Source organism: Bicyclus anynana, chromosome 4 (assembly GCF_947172395.1).
Source record: "Bicyclus anynana chromosome 4, ilBicAnyn1.1, whole genome shotgun sequence".
NCBI classification, from domain to species: Eukaryota; Metazoa; Arthropoda; class Insecta; order Lepidoptera; family Nymphalidae; genus Bicyclus; species Bicyclus anynana.
Window position 1 is genome coordinate 17229635 of NC_069086.1, and position 20385 is coordinate 17250019.

The 20385-nt window shown below is 35.6% G+C and overlaps 1 protein-coding gene across 1 annotated transcript in view; it reads left to right on the plus strand.

Moving 5' to 3' along the window:
• The window catches only part of LOC112053688 (uncharacterized), a 73557-nt gene that overhangs the window by 47730 nt on the left and 5442 nt on the right, over nucleotides 1–20385 (plus strand). The window contains exons 6-29 of the mRNA XM_052881313.1: nucleotides 124–295; nucleotides 900–1085; nucleotides 1716–1968; nucleotides 3871–4047; nucleotides 4627–4785; nucleotides 5566–5784; nucleotides 6069–6182; nucleotides 7031–7241; nucleotides 7575–7728; nucleotides 7943–8048; nucleotides 10672–10830; nucleotides 11041–11205; nucleotides 11280–12473; nucleotides 12551–12621; nucleotides 12698–12804; nucleotides 13160–13298; nucleotides 14290–14449; nucleotides 14524–14642; nucleotides 14889–14988; nucleotides 16049–16121; nucleotides 17685–17813; nucleotides 18743–18874; nucleotides 19380–19519; nucleotides 20159–20297. Coding sequence (XP_052737273.1) covers nucleotides 124–295; nucleotides 900–1085; nucleotides 1716–1968; nucleotides 3871–4047; nucleotides 4627–4785; nucleotides 5566–5784; nucleotides 6069–6182; nucleotides 7031–7241; nucleotides 7575–7728; nucleotides 7943–8048; nucleotides 10672–10830; nucleotides 11041–11205; nucleotides 11280–12473; nucleotides 12551–12621; nucleotides 12698–12804; nucleotides 13160–13298; nucleotides 14290–14449; nucleotides 14524–14642; nucleotides 14889–14988; nucleotides 16049–16121; nucleotides 17685–17813; nucleotides 18743–18874; nucleotides 19380–19519; nucleotides 20159–20297 — 4578 coding nt within the window. The remainder of the gene's footprint in view (nucleotides 1–123; nucleotides 296–899; nucleotides 1086–1715; nucleotides 1969–3870; nucleotides 4048–4626; nucleotides 4786–5565; nucleotides 5785–6068; nucleotides 6183–7030; nucleotides 7242–7574; nucleotides 7729–7942; nucleotides 8049–10671; nucleotides 10831–11040; nucleotides 11206–11279; nucleotides 12474–12550; nucleotides 12622–12697; nucleotides 12805–13159; nucleotides 13299–14289; nucleotides 14450–14523; nucleotides 14643–14888; nucleotides 14989–16048; nucleotides 16122–17684; nucleotides 17814–18742; nucleotides 18875–19379; nucleotides 19520–20158; nucleotides 20298–20385) is intronic.

Sequence of the window (20385 nt, forward strand, 5' to 3'; positions counted from 1 at the left end):
ACTTTTAATATCCGTGACTACTTCCAAATGCAAATCATACAAGAAAAGAGGAACTCATTTACATTCAACTCCATCATTAAGACTTTAAATTTTCACATAATTAATACAAACATGAATGTTCAGGCGTAGCATCCAACGGGCCGTCCACAAACCAAGCTCAAATAGCTGCAGCATTGCAACGCGAAGCCGACGAGCACCTGTTCCTCCGGTACTTGGAGCTCGACCCTCCGGAGGACCCGGCTGCACCACGGCGGACACAAAGAAATGGACGCACACCTTTCACAACTACTAGAAAGTAAGTTGTGTACCTTCTGAATAGAAGAGTAGAAGTATGTTAGAAGAAATTGGGAAAAGGAGAAAAGGATAGCTTTATAATGTACTAGTTGTTGACTAGTCGCTGGATGTTGGCGGCTTTTGCTGTTGTTTCGAAATCCATGCAAGAAGCCTATGTCGAGCTGCGGTCGTCAATCTTCTGATAATGATGACGAATGGTTGACGGAATAAGCCGATGGTTTACCTAAACCAAAAGGCATACTAAATATACGTCTTATAATATGCTCTTCATACTGCGATATAAGTGTTAAGTCTCATGTGCCTATATATTATATCCAGGAACTATATCTTTTAGATATGAATATGCTTGAGCGGCATATTTTAGACTTCAAATGAGCAGTGTCACATAATTGTACTAATACTCGTACTAAACTTTCGAGTATTTTTATGGGTCATTTGTACAAAATATCTATTATTGTGTTTGCTTTTACGAGTAGTTCATCTGACTGGAAATTCTGATTAGATACCAAGCACTTCCATTGAATATGCTCTAAAATATAGTTTCAACTGGAAACAATAACCTAGCCTAGAACCTATATTAACATGATATTATATTGTTTTCACAGATTAGTACGAGGAATGAGTGGAGGTTTCGGTTTCACGGTGGTCTGGACCCGTCCTCCCAAAGTGGAGAGAGTGGCAGCAGGAGGATCGGCAGAGAGAGCAGGGCTCCGCGCCGGTGACTACATTGTGTTTGTCGGCAACAAGAACGTAGTCACGGCTTCAGAGGAAGAAGTCCGGAATCTTGTCAAGTGAGTGTATGATTGTAATTACTTTGCATTCGAAGAAATTATGGATTATAATGAGATGCAAGCCCATCCATACTACTGTGATATTGGACATAGTTACTAATTAATTGTACAAATGAAAAAGTAAATCTGTCGGGACATATGCTATTAGTTCTACGTAATCTGGTTTAAGAATTTTTAAAATTTCTTCCTTACGATATTGACAACAGATTTCATAATATTTTATAATTGTACAATGTAATATCCACTGACATTGGTATAAAAAGTTAAATCATTAAATTGTAGTATCTAACATAATGTTTTTTTTGAGGAAGAAAACAATAAGTTTAATTTGGTAATCTATTGCACCTTATTTTCGGACGAAATTGCGAGCATATCCTAGTTATCTACCTAAGTTCCACGTGGGCATGATTTGTATAGTTATTAGGATAAGTTAGCTTAAGTCCCTATTGTATTCTTTCTCAATAAAAAAAAAAGTTATAATGATAATGTATAATTATATTACAATCCTTTATGCTCGGAATTACTCAACATTTGAAAGTCAATAACTTAAATAACACAGGTGGCTTATCATCCACATAATAATAGGAAACATACAGAAGTTATATCAACGACACAATTTTTCAATTCTAGATCAGCTGGACAGACCCTAAATTTGGAAACGTTCAGACGCGTGCCACAGAACGGAGTTGGAGCTAAACCTCGCTTGGCTCAAGTGTCAATACCGGCTCCAGAATCCACGCCACCTCCAGCACCTAGATCTCCAAGAGCTGCAGCCTTGGCTTCCCCAGCAGCAGCTGCAAGACCACCAACGGCATGTTCCTCCACTAGTCAATCATTGGATAGACGCAAGCTACATCTGCCCCAAGTTACATTCTCAAAAGAGGTCGGTAACGGCATCATTGTTTAGATTAGTTTTTTTTTTCGGCTAACAAAATTTAACAGTATTGGTCAGATGAGACAACCTAGCCAAACCCACCCAATTGTTATTCCGCTTGAATGGAATGATTAATGGACATAGGCAGAAGTACACTAGTTATCCAAACGTTTAAATGTTTAATTTAACCTCAAACCTCATTGCAAAATATTTTCAGTGTTCATTTGTATTGCTTTACATAAAATATATTCTCACTCTCGTTCTGACCTTTCGACATTTGAGTTAAATTTCATACTAGTCATCTTTTTAAAATTTGTACAAAAATTCTAAGCTTATGGTCAAAATTTAATTCTTTTTATTATACTGGTGCTAGTGTTGATGTAATTTGTTCTTTTGTCGTAGAATAATGAAACTTATCCTTAGTGTAGTATTTATCTTAATTTTAATGGTGTGATTGTTTTATATTTTTATTTTTTCCATCTGTTACACTCATGTACAGTATTTTTAGTAGTGATATTGTTATTATTTTGTAGATATCAACTAGAACTTCACAATACATTCCACTATGATTTAAATTTTGCTTAATTTAGTACGTGTTCACGCTTGTACAGGTTTTTTTTAGTTTTATCAGAGTGGTTTTAATGGTATATCTACTGAAGCTGTACTAGCTTCAGTCTTATCTACCATATTATATTCTAATGATAATAATGATCGATTTAAAGCGATTTATGAATTAAAGGGGAATCGTTACGTTTAAGATTGCTGTTTTTGTTAATATTTATTTTGTTAACATTTTATTTATTTCGTAGCCGTTCGTGTGTTATTTTGGTTTCGTGTAGACATTGTCTTTTTAGATTTAGTATTATGTGTTATTTTAGTATTTTGTTTATTTTGTATAAATCATTTTTAATTTCTGTCTTAACTTATATTATTTTCGTAATCCGTAAAAATTTTGGTTCCTGTTATGATTATTTCGTTTCATTTTCTAATTTATGTTTCTTAATGTTAAGTGCAAATAAATTTATTGCTTATAATTAATCCGTAGTTGTTTTTTTTTGTTTTCACCCACATTCATATGTCCTAATCACCATTCCTGCACATTTATTGAAGTTTAAGGTACATTACGAGTCATGTAATATACCTTATCCTTAGTGGATCGAAATAATTGACTAAATATGTAACATAATCTACTCTTGTTTATTTTTATTCAACGACTGCAAACTCTCCAAACATTAAGTTGTTAATCAATCTAACTTGAGAGCGGGGCAATAATTGGAAGGAGTACTTTATTCTACCTCGTATAAGTAGATACCTCTGACGGCCTCTACGTGTCAGCATACTGAAATGCTATATTAGTTGATACTAGTATGATTAGTACGTCTTTGCCCATAAAGTGATAACTAACCAAAACAAATGACTACCACCAGAGCAGACCTGACACAATTTAGAAAAAAAAATCTAATAGATTTATGCTGGGAATTGAAACTAAGACCTCCCTGTTTAAAATACAACATTATCAACTGTGTCAGTGATAATAGTTATTTAATTGATACCTACTATATTTGGTATTAGTACAGAAGTAACCAACAAAAGTTTAGTTAAATTAGATGAGGTAATATAAGAAGAACTATGCATACAACAGTTAACCTCCAGTGATGCCGCTGCGGTCCCAATAAAGAGCCTACCGACACTTACCTAAATAATCAGAAAAAATAACAACCGTTTTTTTAAGATTTCGTGGTACCTATCCATCTGTCCTCCTACACAAATATTTGGATGTAACTAAAAATCCTGAGAACTAAGCCGACTGAACGAATTAACTAACAACTACTAAAGTTCTTTAACCTATTTTTATATTCTAAATACTGATTCCAAGAATACTAGGCAATTTTTTTTCTGAACTATCCACAGACTACAGGACTATCAACAGATGGGAGAAAACGAGCACTTTTATCTCTTGTGGCAAGGGAGCAACATTATGCAACCTGCCTCCAATTTGGACTAGTCCGATTCGTTTCCCCACTGGCTGAAAGAGCAGATCTCATTGCTCCAAGCGATCATCAGTTATTGTTCCAAAATATAGAAGAGGTACGTTCTAAAATAAGAAAAAATATAGCAGCAATAGTTTACAACACAAACGTGTTTCTGTGTGTAATGGAATGAGAATAGCAGACACGCGTTGTTCATATATATTTAGAGTGAGAATACGAAGAGGTGCATGGTGTACATCATCATTGTGAGCCGATGGACGTCCACTGCTGGACATAGGCCTCTTGCATGGACTTCCAAACAAAACGGTCTCGAGCCGCCAGCATCCAGCGGCTCCCTGCAGGGATGGTTTACATACCAACACGCAATATTTAGCTTTACATTTTGTAGTTGAAAAGTATTTTTACAAACTGTCCTTCAGTTCCACACACAAACCTGTGTTTTCGCCTGTTAAACGCCCGTCTGTACACCTTACCATTACAATCTAAAGCGTTGGAAAATAGATGATTTACACAATAAAGTAGATTACGATGATTACGTGTGTCTTAAATGTTTGTCGGACGACAACATCATACATAGGTACTCGCCGTTTCATTTGCCATATTATTAAGATTACTACAAAGGAAATAAAAATATTCACGGAAATCTTAAAGTTACTCAGCATAACTTAAATTGCAGATATTTAGGCTATCTGAAGACATTTTGGACCAAATTGTGCAAGATGACGGTGAAATACAAACTTCTACAGTTGTCGCGGTGTATTTACAAAAGGCTCCTGCATTCCTTAGTCTTTATAAGAAATATTGTCTTGGACTAAAACGAGCTGATTGTGTATTGGTAAGTTGTGTATGACAAATCTCATGGTCCTTGGGTTCAGAAATAAATTTATGACCACCACCACGTACCAATTTCTGGAAGATGGCTTGGAAGGAAAACACTCCACCACTACCTTGCGGTTCCCCTCGTTCTAATTTTTTTTTTTTTAGTTTTTAAAAAGAATATTTGCCATATATTTTTCAATGTGACCAATATTCCCATTTCCCTCCGACTAGTCGGAAAAGGCTGTGCTAGGAGTGGGTACGACAATAGACTAACGGGGCGGGGATCGAACCACCACCCCTCGATGATGAGTCCAACCGCTCTTACCGTTGAGCTATTGAGGCTTGAATTTTATCATAGGTACTCGCCATGATAAATTGTGAACTAGCCGTGATAGCCCAGTGGAGTTTTTTTTTGTTTTGTTTTTAAACCGTGTGTGTTCGAATCCGGTCTGGGACGTGCACCTCCAACTTTTCAGTTGTTTGCATTTTAAGAAATTAAATATTACGTGTCTTAAACGGTGAAGTAAAACATCAATTTTCTTAATTCTCTGCGTGTGTGAAGTCTGCCAATCCGCATTGGACTAGCGTGGTGGACTATTGGCCTAACCCCTCTCATTCTGAGACTCGAGCTCAGAATGAGAGAATTATAAGTAAGAACTAGAAAATTATAAGTACACAAAGTTTGAAAATATGTAAATGTAGATGATATGACATATTTTATTCTTGGACCCAAGGACTATCACAATCGTTGACAGAAGAAGAATATTGTGATCATTTAAAACAATTCTGGCAACAGGTAAAAAAATCAAAAGACCCCAGCGGTGCGTTTTCAAGATTCTGCACAAGTCCGCCAATTCCAAGAAGAAGGCCAGATATAACGTCCTTAGTCCACAAGCCGCTGGAACAGTTCCGAGAATTGCTTCGATTGATGAGAGCAGCTGTTGGCAGTAATGGATCAGGTCCATATGATCAGCTGGAGAAGAAACAACTGCAAGTTATTGTGGAGCAGTTACAGGTGAAAATTTTTGGTTTGTTAAAACTTTTCAAAACTTTACCAAGAAAGTAACGGAACCAAGAATCTTTCCGTTCGTTGCAAATGAATCTTTTCTAATAGTCTCTTGATTCTACAAGAGATTTTTGGATATTTTTAGCATTATTAACTCTTCAAAAACAAGCAACGCTTTGGGTAACTAACAATATAATTTTTGGAATGTACTGTTGGTAATAGCTCGAAGCATTGATTTCGTATTTACATAAAATTTATGGAATTCCTTATTTAACTTTTTCATTTAATTTCAGAGTGGATACCAAGATGTAACAGCGGGATCAGGTTTGATGGGACTTGCTGGAGATGGAAAACCATTATTGTCTGTTGCCGACCTCGAGAGTCGACTCGTGTTCACTAGATGTAAGGTGATTATCAGAAAACTGATGACCACAGGACATAGACAAAGCGTTAAATCAAGTGATTTAGCTAACTCATATATAGATTAAACAATTTTAATTCAGTTAAATTTGGTGTTTTCATGGCAAGTCAATGCTATCTAAACATAAAATAGAAAGATCACTCATCACAAAAAGTGGAAAACGCTTGCCTTACACTGTTGTAATTTGGCAGGAAGGTAGTTTATAGTTAGTAGACGTCCACTAAGAACGGGTTTAGCGACAGGGCCGGATTTAGGAGGTCTAAGGGCAGACGTAGTCGCTGGCATCCGATTTTTCGTATAAAAATCTCTTTTCTACACATTGGCTACTAAATTCCGAGACACCACAATATTTTACGACGTCATACTCGTAATACATAGCCGCGTAGAAACCTGACCTTTCTCACTTCAAAGACCAGACTTTTACACAAATTCCCCCTCATTTTAAATTTCCAAACTCTTTATTGAACCTTCAAGTGTCTTTTTAGTCTGTGCAATGTGCTTGTCTCGCTTACTCGACGCGTCATTTGGGCGAGCTGACCGAAGTCAACAAACATTTATTGTCGGTCCAAGGTCGGTTCGCTCGACGTAATTTCTGCTAGAGTCCTTTTCATGAAAGAAGTCCTGCGGCTAAAACCTGAACTAAAATTGACAGTGCCTTACACAAATGACATTAAGACCGCCATTACCAAATTACAATGAGCGCCATTAAGACATTAGCGCCGCGTCCGGGGGATTTCTTTCATGAAAAGACCTTTACCTTCAAGTTTACCTACTTTTAGTCAGAAAAATTATGTTTTGTAAAAAATATTTGATTTTTTCTTTATTATTTTTTAGCCATTCGTCTTAAGCACGGCAGGAAGGCAATGGATCTTCGGTGGAGAACTTTCCAGAGTGGAAGGCAGAACAATAAGACCCTACTGGGCCTTACTATTCACAGACCTGCTATTATTTGCCACTGTGTCGAGGGACCGAGTCCTTTTTGTAACAGAAGAGCCCGTTGCACTTGGGACCGTGTCAGAAGCTCAGTTCAATGTTAGGAAAAAAGGTGATTTTTTAGTAGTACATTTTTTTTAGTTTTAATAGTATATAACATTTTTAGGAATTATTTATTCCTTTCATGTAATATGGCAAGTACGTCGAAAGTAGAATTTATTATAATATTCAAGCAATAACTATCTTTCTGGTAGTTAAAGGCTGCTTGTTTAAGTTTGGCATCTTCAACATTCGTACTCGTGAACTTGGATGAACGATGTACTTGGAGGTCCATACCAGAGGCCTTTGTTTAGCAGTGGACGTCCATCAGCTGATAATGATGATGATGATGGTGATGATTATGATGATGCTAGTTACGAAGATGTTCCTCTTATTTGGTTTTCAGCAACAGAGTTCCGGCTAATCTTGGGTCGCGCCGGTGGGGAAAGCCCATTAGTGTCGTGCGCTCCACGGACTCCAGCCCGCTCTCGACCCATCGTGTTGAGAGCTCCATCTATTGACCTTAAAGCTGTTTGGCAGAGCTTACTGCAGAGACAAATGTAATTACAAAATTATTTTTTGAGTAATATTGTTGACTGCCTTGCCATGACATTACGTTGTATCTGCAATTTCTCTATTGATTGATTAGATAATGTGTTTTGTCATGAACGGCAATGCTAATCTCTATAATGACTATCGATGTAAATACTTATCTTGATCTAAAATGTTTGTTTCTAAAAACAATTAATTTAACAAACATGTTTCTCATTTCAGTTATCGGGCACACACCATGTCAGGGACACCACTCGGGTCGCCGTTGGACTCACCAGATCCACAGCTGACCTTTAGCCTGGCAACTCTTGACTCCCAGCAGCGACAGGTATCAGGGTCCAGCATACAACGACATTCAAGCCTTGCCCTACTGCCGGCAAGTTCCTACCGTTCACACCTTAATATGCTCGTTGAAGAGCGTACAGAAAAAGAAGTTAGAGTCAGTTTCGATGTCAGGCCCAGTTCTGCTTCCCCACAACCTCAACCTGTTCGAGGACCCCTTAGCACTGTCTGGCGCACAGCTCCTACTCCGGAAACCCCTTCAGCGAAGCTTTCTCCAGCCGATTCGCAAACATTCTCTTCGCATTTTGTTTCCTCCTCAAGCATAGAAAGAAACGATGAACACGCTTCTCCCAGCGCTCAACTAACTCCTGATGGAGCTGAAGATTATTCAGAAATCACTCCTTGCAGATGGGAATCCTTTGAAGCAGATCTAGCTCTGGCCGATTTAGATGTAGATCCCTCTTATAAACATGCTGTCGAAGAACGCATATTTCTACCTGAAGATCCTCTTTTACCTCGTGTTGCACTTCCAGAGCGTCCTACACCTCCTGCCTATCTAGAGCTTTGATCTGCGGAGTCAGATCCGGATTTAGTGAATGCCTACTATTTCCGGATTTACGGCCAGGAAAAGAGTTAAAATACTTGCTTTATGTGAGTATATAACAAGCCCCTTGGATCTTTTTGATCCCCAATTTTGAAATCGAGTTTGACTTTGAGAAATACCCACCCAAATTGGCTTTTAATTGTGTAAATATGGGACAAGACGTATAAACTTTGTTGGATTGTTAAATTTGCTAATAAGTTTGTTCAGAATTACGATTAAGGTTGTGGCAAAATTTTTGAGAGACATATTTTGAAAAAATTAACAGTATTCTCAAATCTCGGTATTTTGGCTATTGATAAATATAATCTAGTTGTAAGTCTGATATACCCTTTCGAAGCAAAAATAAAACTGGGTACATGAAATGGGAATTTAACAGAACTGAAATGAAAATACTATATTGAGAGTATTTATTGTAACTCGCTTGTACTCGATATGTATGCCGATATTTTACAATTTACCGTATTATAGGATTCAGTGTCAAAATGTAACTATAGGGTACCAATCGTAGGAATATTTATACGATTTCGAACTAATGGTTTTCTAATATCATCGTTGCTTCTCGAGTCTTCCGTCCTTTTCTTATGACGTTTTTGTTATCGATACAGAGTTAGAACCTCCAGCGACTCCTATACTATTGACTTTAGTTAACTATTTGCTGGCAATGTTAGTTTTATCGTTTACAAGTCTATTCACGTTGTTAATAATAATTTTGATATACATACTCTAAAGTGCTCTGTATCTATAATAACATAACCTTGCAAAATTGTACAGGTCATGTGGATATTTGGCGATTAGTTGCGAATTCTTTTCATAGCCCATCGTAGTATCACCGAGACATTTTATTTTCTGCATCGCTTCTTTAAAATAACGCATTGCCATTAGAATAAAATGTGTTACAAAGAAAAATGGTAGTTGATGTTATATTTCTGTGTTAAGTAATAATATTGTAGTTACTGCTTTTTCAAAAAATTAATGCTCACATATTGACGTATTTCCATGTTTGTATCGTAATTGAAATAGAAATGCGCGTCTATTATAATCGCTAGCATCGTAAAATGTTCACATAACCTACGTCCGGGATTTTTATAAATGTATATGACCTAATTAATTTTAATGCAAAATTTTTGGTAGTTAGAATCAATAGTTTTCGATGTCTTTGGCTGTGTATAGTAAGTCTATTAGATAATGAGGAAAAGAATGATAATTTTGAGAAAGCCTTTTACTTATTGTTCTGGGTTCAACATATAATCGATTTATTATAAAAATTTGGATGTTTTGTTTAGATCGGAGCAGATATTTCTAAAGATCGGTGAATAAAGTGACTTTGTCAGTGGTGATTTTTTTTTTTATATTTTTAATGAGCCCTTATTTTGCGACGCTATCGAACGTTTTAATCGACGGAAAATGTTTATGCGCTATTATGTTCATTGAAATTATCTACCATTTTTCTACGTAACGCACTAATTACTACATACCTAGGTACCAAATTATAAATACATTAACTTTTACTGTGTATAATATTATAATAAATATCTACCTACAGCTTTAAAAGTTAAGTATCAAGACAAGAAGTGAAAATTTTGAATCTATTTTTTGTTATTCAGAAATGGTAAGTACATCAATTGTTACAAATCATGGTAAAATTATTTTTGATAAAAAAAATTGCCATTTCTTCGAGCACACATATAATACAATTATTTTATATCATTTTTATGCACAATCTCATCTTCTTCCTAATATCCACTTGATCTTTACTCTTCTTTCTATATTATTTAATTAACTATATTTAGTAAAATTTAAAATAAATAAGTAAGTCAAAACTAGTTAGCACTATAAACAAAGTGTAATAATATACTAAACACGGCGTCTTTATTTTTCGTCGAAAAAATATTTATACAAATAGAACAGAAAAAGTTCTATTGCTAAAAATATTCCCCGTGTATACCTATTATAGTTAAGCTTAAAAAGATTTCATAAACAAAAAGTAAGTGAAATTACAAATCATCGTAGGTAACGAACATAATTACGAGATAATTTCAGTGATTGTAACTTACAAACATTTTAGACTCGACGCAGTTCAGCAGAAACACAGACTGGTGGAGGGGGGAGTGCTGCAGAAGGCCCCAGAAGTAATCGAAGTCGAGGATCCACATTACACTTGCAAAGATGGATGACTCAGTTACCTGAAGCTGAAGAACTAGACCCACCAGAGCCTGATATGGAGGTGAATTTATTATTTTTTTTTACAAATTAATGAATGAATAAGTAAACTCGAAAATGTAAATAACTGCACTGCATCAGATAATGTAGAACACTATTGCATGAAAACTTTGAAAGCAATATCTGTTCTCGCTTAACCACAAGTATTTTTTCATTCAGTCATTTTAATGCTTAACAAAATTCAATTTAAGATATAAAATGACATTTATTATAGATGTGGAGTGTAGAAGAGCTTAGAAAGAGATCAAAAGAACTAAACCTTTTAGAAGTAGCAGAACTTATAGAAAATACTGAAAAAAGAGAAAGTACTGTTGTTAATAGTGTGGAAAAGAAGGAAAATGACCGAAGTCCATCTAAAAGTAGTAATTCTGGTAGTCAGGTAGGTGATTTAATGCTGATATGTCAATTTAAGATGTGGTATTTAATTGTATTGAGGATTTTTTTTCATTTCAGATTACTGTACGAACGAGTCCGGTAGTGGTTGATACTATTCCTGTCTGCCGACAGTGTCACAAGAAGTGTTTGTCGAAGCCAAATAGTCCATTAATATCACAAAAAGAACCACCAGTACCTCTAAAACCAAAAACGGAAGCTTCACCTCAAAATTCCTCCTCAAATAAAAGTAACACAAGCATTTGTAGTGCAAACTGTGGTAATCGTAAACAAAAACATTTTTCTCACTTAGAACGTAAAGGTGCTATTAGGATACGCCCTGAAGATGCCCCTAAGGCAGCAATGAAAGTAATTGACTCAATTGAACAAAGTCAAAGAATGCTCAAATCTAAATCTTATGAGCTCAAAACTGATTCCCCGATTTTGAACACCAGTATCACAAGAAGTCATAGTCACACAAAGAGCCATTTGGAACTGAGAAAAGAACATTCTATTAGATCACCTAGTCCCACTTCTAGTAGTAGAAATAGTCCTCTGTCCACTAGTCACACAACTTGTAGCTCTATGGTATTCAATTCTAGTTCAAACGACTTAAGAACATCCAATTCAAATATAGCTAACCAAGTTCAATGTGTTATAGCTCAGGAGAAATACTTGAATGAAGTTAAATGTGTAGAAAGCATAACCTTATCAAAAACGAGAACATCTGCTTATTCTTCACCGGCAACTTTAAGAAAAGATGAAAGAACGCGACAAAAAGCTGAGACTGTTTTAAATAAAGTCTTAGGCATGAATATAATAACAAAAAGAGAAAACGTCGGTACACGCCTTAGAACTTCATCTGTCTTTTTGGACGACGATTCAATAAATGACGACGATAATGACTTTAGAATAGAAAGAGGTCTTCGAAGATCACCAAGAATGGGTATATCGGCTGTTAGTAAAATGAATGGAGATATAAATAATAAATCAGAACTGTTTGAAGATATAAATGCAAATACAAATGATGTTTTATCTGACGAGGATTCTGAGCTAGGACCACTGATGTTAATGGGTCTTTCAGCGATAAATCCCGCAGCGCATCTTATGAGAGTTGAACCATTTAAAAGAACACATTTCGAACTTTCTGCAACTAGCATAAACAATAAGGTGAATTCAAGACCAGGAAGTCTTGGTTCAATACATTCCGATTCTCCTGTGCCCAATATAGCAGTTGTTCCGCCAACTCCTGATTATAATATGACTAATAAGACTGTAAGTATTACTACTATAGGGCACTTCATAGTACTGTAATTGATTTAATCTAATGTTATTTCTTTATTAAATTTCAGGATGAACTTATAGATGAATCTCCTGATTCCCCAGATGTCCCAGATGACTTACCTTATGTATCACTAAAAAGGTAATATAAAACAAAACACATAATATAAGTTTGATATAAGGTTTTTTTTGTTTTGATCTTCTTACTTACTTCTTAGATATGGTACAATGTCAAGCCTTGAGAGGCTGCCATCCGATGAGACTGATGACGGTAACGTAAGACTGACAGCACAAGAGCCAGATGCTTCTAAGACGTATAGCACAGGTAATGGTTTCGGAGTATTGGCATAAAAGTTCTTCTTTATCTTCTTAATCCTTTAATTCATAAACATTAGTTATGTAGGTATTTAAGATTTGCTTTGAGATTTGAGAATAGTCTCATTTTAACAATAACATTACATTGTAGTATTTCTTTTGAATTGAAAGATAGAGTGTTTAGAGATTTTCCCAGATTATGATAGTGATTGTTAGCGTTAAACATTAGCCCCCTACGCCATCATAGCTGCTTATGATCTAATGAGAAGAGAGATCTGGTATATTAAAATGAGCTGATGATGAGGATTAAGTAATTAATAAAAAACCTAATAAATCGTCTAAAGTAAAAATTAAATGATTTTCAGTAACTAGTGCAGCAGGTGGTATCATGGGCTGGACTGCACGCGCTGGTTCATTTGTTGTTGAGAAGATGAATATATTTAGTCACACGGAAAGTGTGCCAAACACATCAATAGCACATAAACAACCTTCCTTTTTAGAAAGGTTTGTATATAATTTAACATTTTTATAATAATCATTGTTATTATAATATAATTAACAGCAACAGTTTTGGACACAACAAAATTTGGATGTCACCATCTGTTAGTTTAGAAGATTAGTTGCGTAATAATTTTGATAATTAACAAAGTTTTTACAGCATAAAAGAAGTATTCATCAATATTACATATTTTTTTGTAATGATCGATATACAAGGAAGTTTTGAAATCTTAATCACAATAATTATGGTTAATGACTATCAGAATTAAATTTTTTTAGCGTAAACACAAAAAATGGGTTGGATTTTTGGAATATTATCCTCATAATGTATCAGAATGGGAATGTGACCCTCATATTGAACATTTTTAAAGATTTATTTATAATGACTTGAATTTTTTTTTATACATAAATCAAAAACACGGAATGCTGAAGCTTATCATAAACAAAATATTTTTTCTTAATAATTTTAACATTTCTCTCAAATTAGGTGCAAACCAACACGATGGGATAAAAAACGCTGAGTTCGTTGGTTTCTGGTTGGTCACTTGTTTGGATGATGTTATTTTAGAAACAATTATGCTATATTTTTATGTCATATATAACTATATAGAATAAAATAGATATTGCTAGTTTTAAACTATCGTTAGAGAATTTGAATTTTACTTCATTGATATAAGTTTCAAGACTAATTGTGGTATATTTCATAGTGTTGCAGTAGTTGTTAAAATTTTACGCTAGATCTTATTGATCGAGAATAGATTTTTTATAATATTATTTTTTCATATTCAAATAATATTTGTACAATATTTTTAAAGATTTTAAAAGTACTTATACTTGCATAGTTTATTATAGAAGAGTATTTTAAAGTAGTTATTTAAAATAGAATCAATGTTTTATGATAGCAAGGAAATAATTATAGATTTTAGTCTTTCTGAGTTACTATTTTTCTCTTAGTTTGACTAATTTCTTATATGTGTATTAAAAGTGAGTTCAATAGGTGCCTTGGAGTTGGTGATTGGAAGTCAGCTATTGGAACTGAGGAGGGTACAGTTGAAACCGGTGAAGGTAGTGGCGCAAGTGGCGAAGAAGCTTGGGGCACTCCATCATCTGGTGATCTATCAGATAATCTACCTGATTCTGAACATGGGACACTCTCCGTAAGCTTATTATATAAAAGCCTTTTAAATATATCTTGCTCTAGTCCTTAATGAACAGAACCTTACTTTTGCAGTCACCAACGAAGTCTTCGTCATCATACGCTGGTGATGATGATACGGAACTGATGATGGATGAGCTATTAATGGCACCTACAATAACTGGACCGACAACTATGCGACCCCTTTTACCGAGGTGAAAATAATTATCCCTTCAACATTATTAACAATTTACATTACAAATAATACATTTTACACATCACACTAATCAAATTGATTTTAAAAAATCAACATAAATGATGGTTTGTTTCATCTTCTTCTAACTTACTTTGGTTAATAAGAACTACCGAATCAAAAACTAGTAAAATTATTTTTCTTCGATGACGAAAGAATTTCCTATTATAATGAAGAATCATTTCAAAAATTTTTGTATACATTGCAGAGACGTATTTAGAAGAAGATTAGAACCTTTATTAGAAGAAGATGGTTCTGATAGTGGAAGCGAGGACAACAAACCAACGCCAACAAATTCCGATGACCAGGTGAATACCATAAATATTTATAGCGAACTAATGATTTAAAAATTCATGTTCAAAAGTCCACATGAAGTTTTGAACGAAAGACTTAAAATAATGAAGAATATTGTTCTTTTCCCTTTAACAGTTTTAAGAACATTAAGAACATTGTTGTGTCCTCAAAAAGATATAAAATTAAAACAATAATGTTCTAATAGTTTCAAGTAACGTAAAACATACCATGGTCAGTGTTATGATCCGTCAAAGTTGCTTAATAATATCTAATAATAATAATATTACACATGTTAAAAATTCAGAGCCATAAATCAATTAAATAATGAAATATTAATTAATGAGATTTAATATAGTATTGTTGCAAAATCCAACCATATAAATCTCAAAGACTTAGGAACAAAACTTTGACCGATCAACGTAGTAGATGTGACGTTCAATTGATATTAATGTATGAGCCGTACAAAAGCATGTAAACATGAAACCATAGAATGAGATGAAATTTGCATAGAAAGTAGTTTGTTGCATGACCCTAATCCGATTTATGTGATACACTTAGGGGTGACATTTTTTATAGATTTTTCGTATGAATATATATTAATATACAAATATACATAATATATAATATAATAGGAGAAAAGGGTGACCAAAAATGAGCCATAAAAATGTATTATGTAAATACAAAAAAAAAACACATAAGGTCATGGTATAAAACTTCTGGGGACTGCTGAAAAATTATCTACAATTTGCTCTTTGATATGTAGTTAGAATTTGCTTATAATACTGTTAATAGTGTTTGAGAAAATTGTATGTGAACAGAAAGTTTAACTGTAACAATAGCCTTTTAATTTGGTCTTCTATTACTAGAATTTTCTCAAGTGTGCAACAAATTACAAGATATTTTTAAATGAATCGGAATTGGGTTTCCTCTGCATTATTGGCATATAGGGCAGATATAGGATTTTATATGAACCGAAATTGGGTATCCTCGGGGTTATTGGCACATAGGGTACATAGTGAGTAGCTAGGTTGTATCTCACGTTGTGACTGCCCGCTGGTGCGGCGCTTGGCGCAGGGCAGCGAGCGTGGCCTCGGTGCTGACGATTGTTGCGACGCGCCGCACCTACCGCCCTCTGCTTCAGAATCAGGTAAAACTACTACTCACCTACTATTTGTATCTAAATAGACGTTCATTATAGATTTGGATTTCATTGGTTATATAGTAGCATACTAGGTTAGATAACTTATTGATACCACTAAATCTATAGGACCATTAAGAAACTACAGATCACCATTTCAATATAACGATGAAAAATTTAAAGCATTTAAAACTGTGAATAATGTATTAGCTAAAATTTCTGTAACACGTAAATTATGCGATGCAAAATTAAATATGTTAGAGCAGAAAAGAGTGACGTTCGATTACAAAATATGAATTTCAAAGAGAAATTTCATCTAACTCGGTTCAGTGATGTAGTTGTGAGCCACTAATCTTGTGATAAAACAAATTGTAATATCTGTTCTTAAAACGTTAACTAATATTGTAAATGTGAAAGTAAGTTCATTTGTTTAATACGCTTCCACGTTTAACTAATCAACAAATCATTATACACTTTCTCAGTTCAGAAAAAAAAAAGAAAAATTACATTTAGATAGAAGACCTGAAATAAAATTACTCAATATCAAAAGGTTACAAAATAAAATACCAGAATGAACAACAAGGTTTAAATTTTAATAAAATAAGCAAACCTCTATGTAAATATTTTTTTAATTACATTACATTAATTTTATAAAAACCAGAAATTGGCATATATAAAAAGACTAGACCACACACAGTAGTCACAGACACCCATGTAAATACTAACAAGATACATTTTGACAGAAAAGTGGACTTCTTGACAAAGAGTGAAAGGTGAGGAAAAACAAGAAAGATACCCAAATCACAATTATATTTTCGTATTAAAAACTACATGAACACTACACTACGAACGCACGATGCATGCAAACTTTGTTATAAAACTGTACCAATATTATAAAACGATATTGTCCTTTTTAATCCATGTTGTCCAGCATGATACAAATGCACTTAACACCTTGAATGTCTACTATAGTTTTCATTTAAGGTACTTCCGTAATCAGCACTTCCATTATATACTCACGTAACTGTACAACTTTATATTACAATTTTAGGAATTTAAAATACATTAAATAATAGTTTAACTGAAGCTAAAATTCCACACTAGAATGACTTTAGTTTATATTTTAACACACATTGTGAAGGATCATCACTGATCAGTTAAACTTGCTTTTATTTCTTATCTTTTATCAAAAACCCTATTTAGTTCACTAAATAAAGTTTATTTTGTTAATCTTATGACTTGAAACAGAGTTAACTTTAAAAAGAGACAACCATAAAATTATCGATAAATTGTATTTTCACCAATCACATCTACGAATACAATCATAAATATATACTTAATGCCTAAGCCACCAGTGAAGCTTCATGTATTAAAAAGAAATCACTTCTTCGTATAATAACACACAGATAATTCAACAGAAAATCTTATATATCTGTTAAGCCTTGAGGCAAATTGTTTGAAAAATCTTAGCAAAAATATATCTGAAGTTCCATACAAAATTGAAGCAGTAGATAACAGATTCGACACAAAATGTGCTTTATGTGTATAATGTTAAGGTGGATTGTTCCGCAGAAGCAGAGGACGGTGTGTGCGACGCGGAGCCCGAGGGCCCTGGCGAGGAGCGCAATGGTGGCGCCGCGTCAGAGCTGAGTCCCGACCGGACGCCCACCAACGAGGCGCCATCGATGCCCTTACAATCTGGTACGAACAATACAAATGCAGACCGACGAAGCTTTCGTCTCTCTAATAATGACCTAGGCTACTTCCAACGGTGGCTCTGAAACACCTCCAGCCCCCTAGCCAATTAGTGGCACGTCCATTCTTTTTCGCTAACGCTTCGAAAACTAGAAAAATGTGACACGCGATCAAGATCTGTCATTCTAATACATTTTCCTAGTTTTCGAAGCGTTAGCGATCGTAGAAAGAGAATCAACGTGCCACTTAACTAGGGGGGCAGGTCCTTCAGGCCCATGCCTCAAGCTACGGGCGGTACGAGTATGTTGTTTGCACCCAATAACAACTTGCGAGACTTAAATCTCCCTATATGAAATATCTCTCGAAAACTCAACCAAGTAGTTGAGGCCTGCAACTATAACCCTGATTTCAGCGCCGATTGTAAACCTAGACGCCAAAAAAACGTTCTTTACTACCCTGAAAACAACATAATGACCAACATGCTTCCCAAGTAATACAAGTACAAACTACACAGCGTCGTCGTCGGCGTAGACGAGATCCCCGATTTCTAGCATCATCCGAATCGGTTCTTCTATACACGGTCCCGGGGGCGTCAATACTGATATACTCGGGCCAAAACACCCTTCTCGATACGGCTCTTTAAACCGAGATCGCAAAGTCTCAGAGGAGACGACTCGAAAATACATTAAAATGTAAGACAGTTATTACCTCCAGAGATCAAAAATAATGAGCAAATCTATAAAGCACTAATGGTATTTATGTAGGTAATGGGCAATCCAAAACTTTTCAATTTAAGCCTGTAGTTCCTGAGATTAGCCCGATTAGCCAAACAAATTCTTCAGCTTTCTCACGTAGTAGTAGTTCTTCTATAATAAGTAGTTAGGTACGATAAATTTCAATGAATCAAATGATATCAAGTTTTTTTTCTTCGATAGTTTCAAAAGAGTGTGTGGAGCGAGCATCTGCTGGCGGCGCTCGGCGGGGCTCAGCCAGTTCAGCCAGCACGCCCTCCACACTCGAACGCACCACTATCCACAACCCGACACCCCTACATCAGCTGTCACCAGGTAGCAACCATTATTATATCAATGCGTCGTTTTTTTATCTTCAGAGTCAGGCACGAAACTGCATGGCATTATATCGTGCTAACTTTCTCTAGAGTATTTCCCTTTTCTTTTTCTCTTCCTTTTCCCTTTTTTCCCTTCTTATCATTATTTTCCGGAGCATTTGTGAGTATTTCTGCCACTCGCATTCTTTCACGCGTGAACTGAGTTCTTTATCTAAAAAAGATTGCGCGCGTTCTCTAATAATTAATTTCTCTATTCGGACAAACCGGCTATATCAAGTTCTGCGTCTATTGAAATAGTTCTGTATGCTCCAGTTATGCCTATTGGAGCATACAGAGCACGCTATTCCGAAAGCTATTATTAGGTAAATTAGTGACCGTCATTGAATCAACATCATCAGCATAAGAACACAATCTACTCTCCAATAAAACGTTAATATTGCGACGTTATTTTTGTATCAGGGACCTCGTGACTGGTTTGCCTTACCTAAATTGTTCCTATTCAGCTTCGGAGCCACCACAAGTAGCAGAGTGTTCACGGGAGGAGGCGAGGCCCGCGTCACCGGAGCGGCTCAGTCCGCGCGCGGAAATGCGCCTGGCGCTCGACCAGGGGAAGGACATATTGGCGGAACAGGAAGTGGCATGGGTGAGACATTTGTTGAGATTTCTGTAAATATCTGTGACGTCCTATCGTCACAAGCGGAGAAAAGGAAGATAAATATCAACAAATACATAAATCAGCATAAGCGATGACGCATACAGCACACCTCGTCTAATACTGCGTCCGTATTGTTTGAAATTTCGATGAGATATTATTTTGTTAGTAATCAGCTAGGTACCGTCAACTTCATCATAAGGCAAACCACCAAGCATGTAGTACTCCAGTAACACGGATGTCTTCAAATTTTTCTTGTCTAACGCCGCATTTTGTTTCAAATGACAAATGTCAACTTCGTCCCTGGCTACTCGGTTCTGACCCGCTGAAACTTTTAATAAATACTCGTAGATAGGTACTTACTATGTTCTTTGATAAACATGTATGTATGTCTACATCTCATTGCGAAAGCTTTGACCATCCGTTATTAACCGATTTTCAAGAACTTTTTCAAGGGAAATAGCAATGAGAAATTTTCTTTCGGGCGGGTAATTACTTGATAGAATTGTGTTAGTGAAAGCCGTTCTGAAGCCTTCATAACAAGCATTTTACGAAAATGATTAGCACAATTTGTTGCTGGCTCGCAGACATAGTGTGCTATCAAATATTTGTTGCAAATGTTTGGCGCAGGGTGGCGCGCGCGACCACTGGTCGTTTCGCGCGGCGTGCCAACGGTCGCTGGTGCGGCGCGTTGCGAGCGCGGACGCGGTCACGCTGTGCCGCACCGGCCCTCATACTACTTCGCGCAGTTCTGTATATGCTTGGAAAGGTGAGAACCCTGATATTTTAGGAGCTACCAGAGAACATAGTTTCTATCTTTGGCAAGTAGAGTATGTAATTGAAGGCAACACAATGTA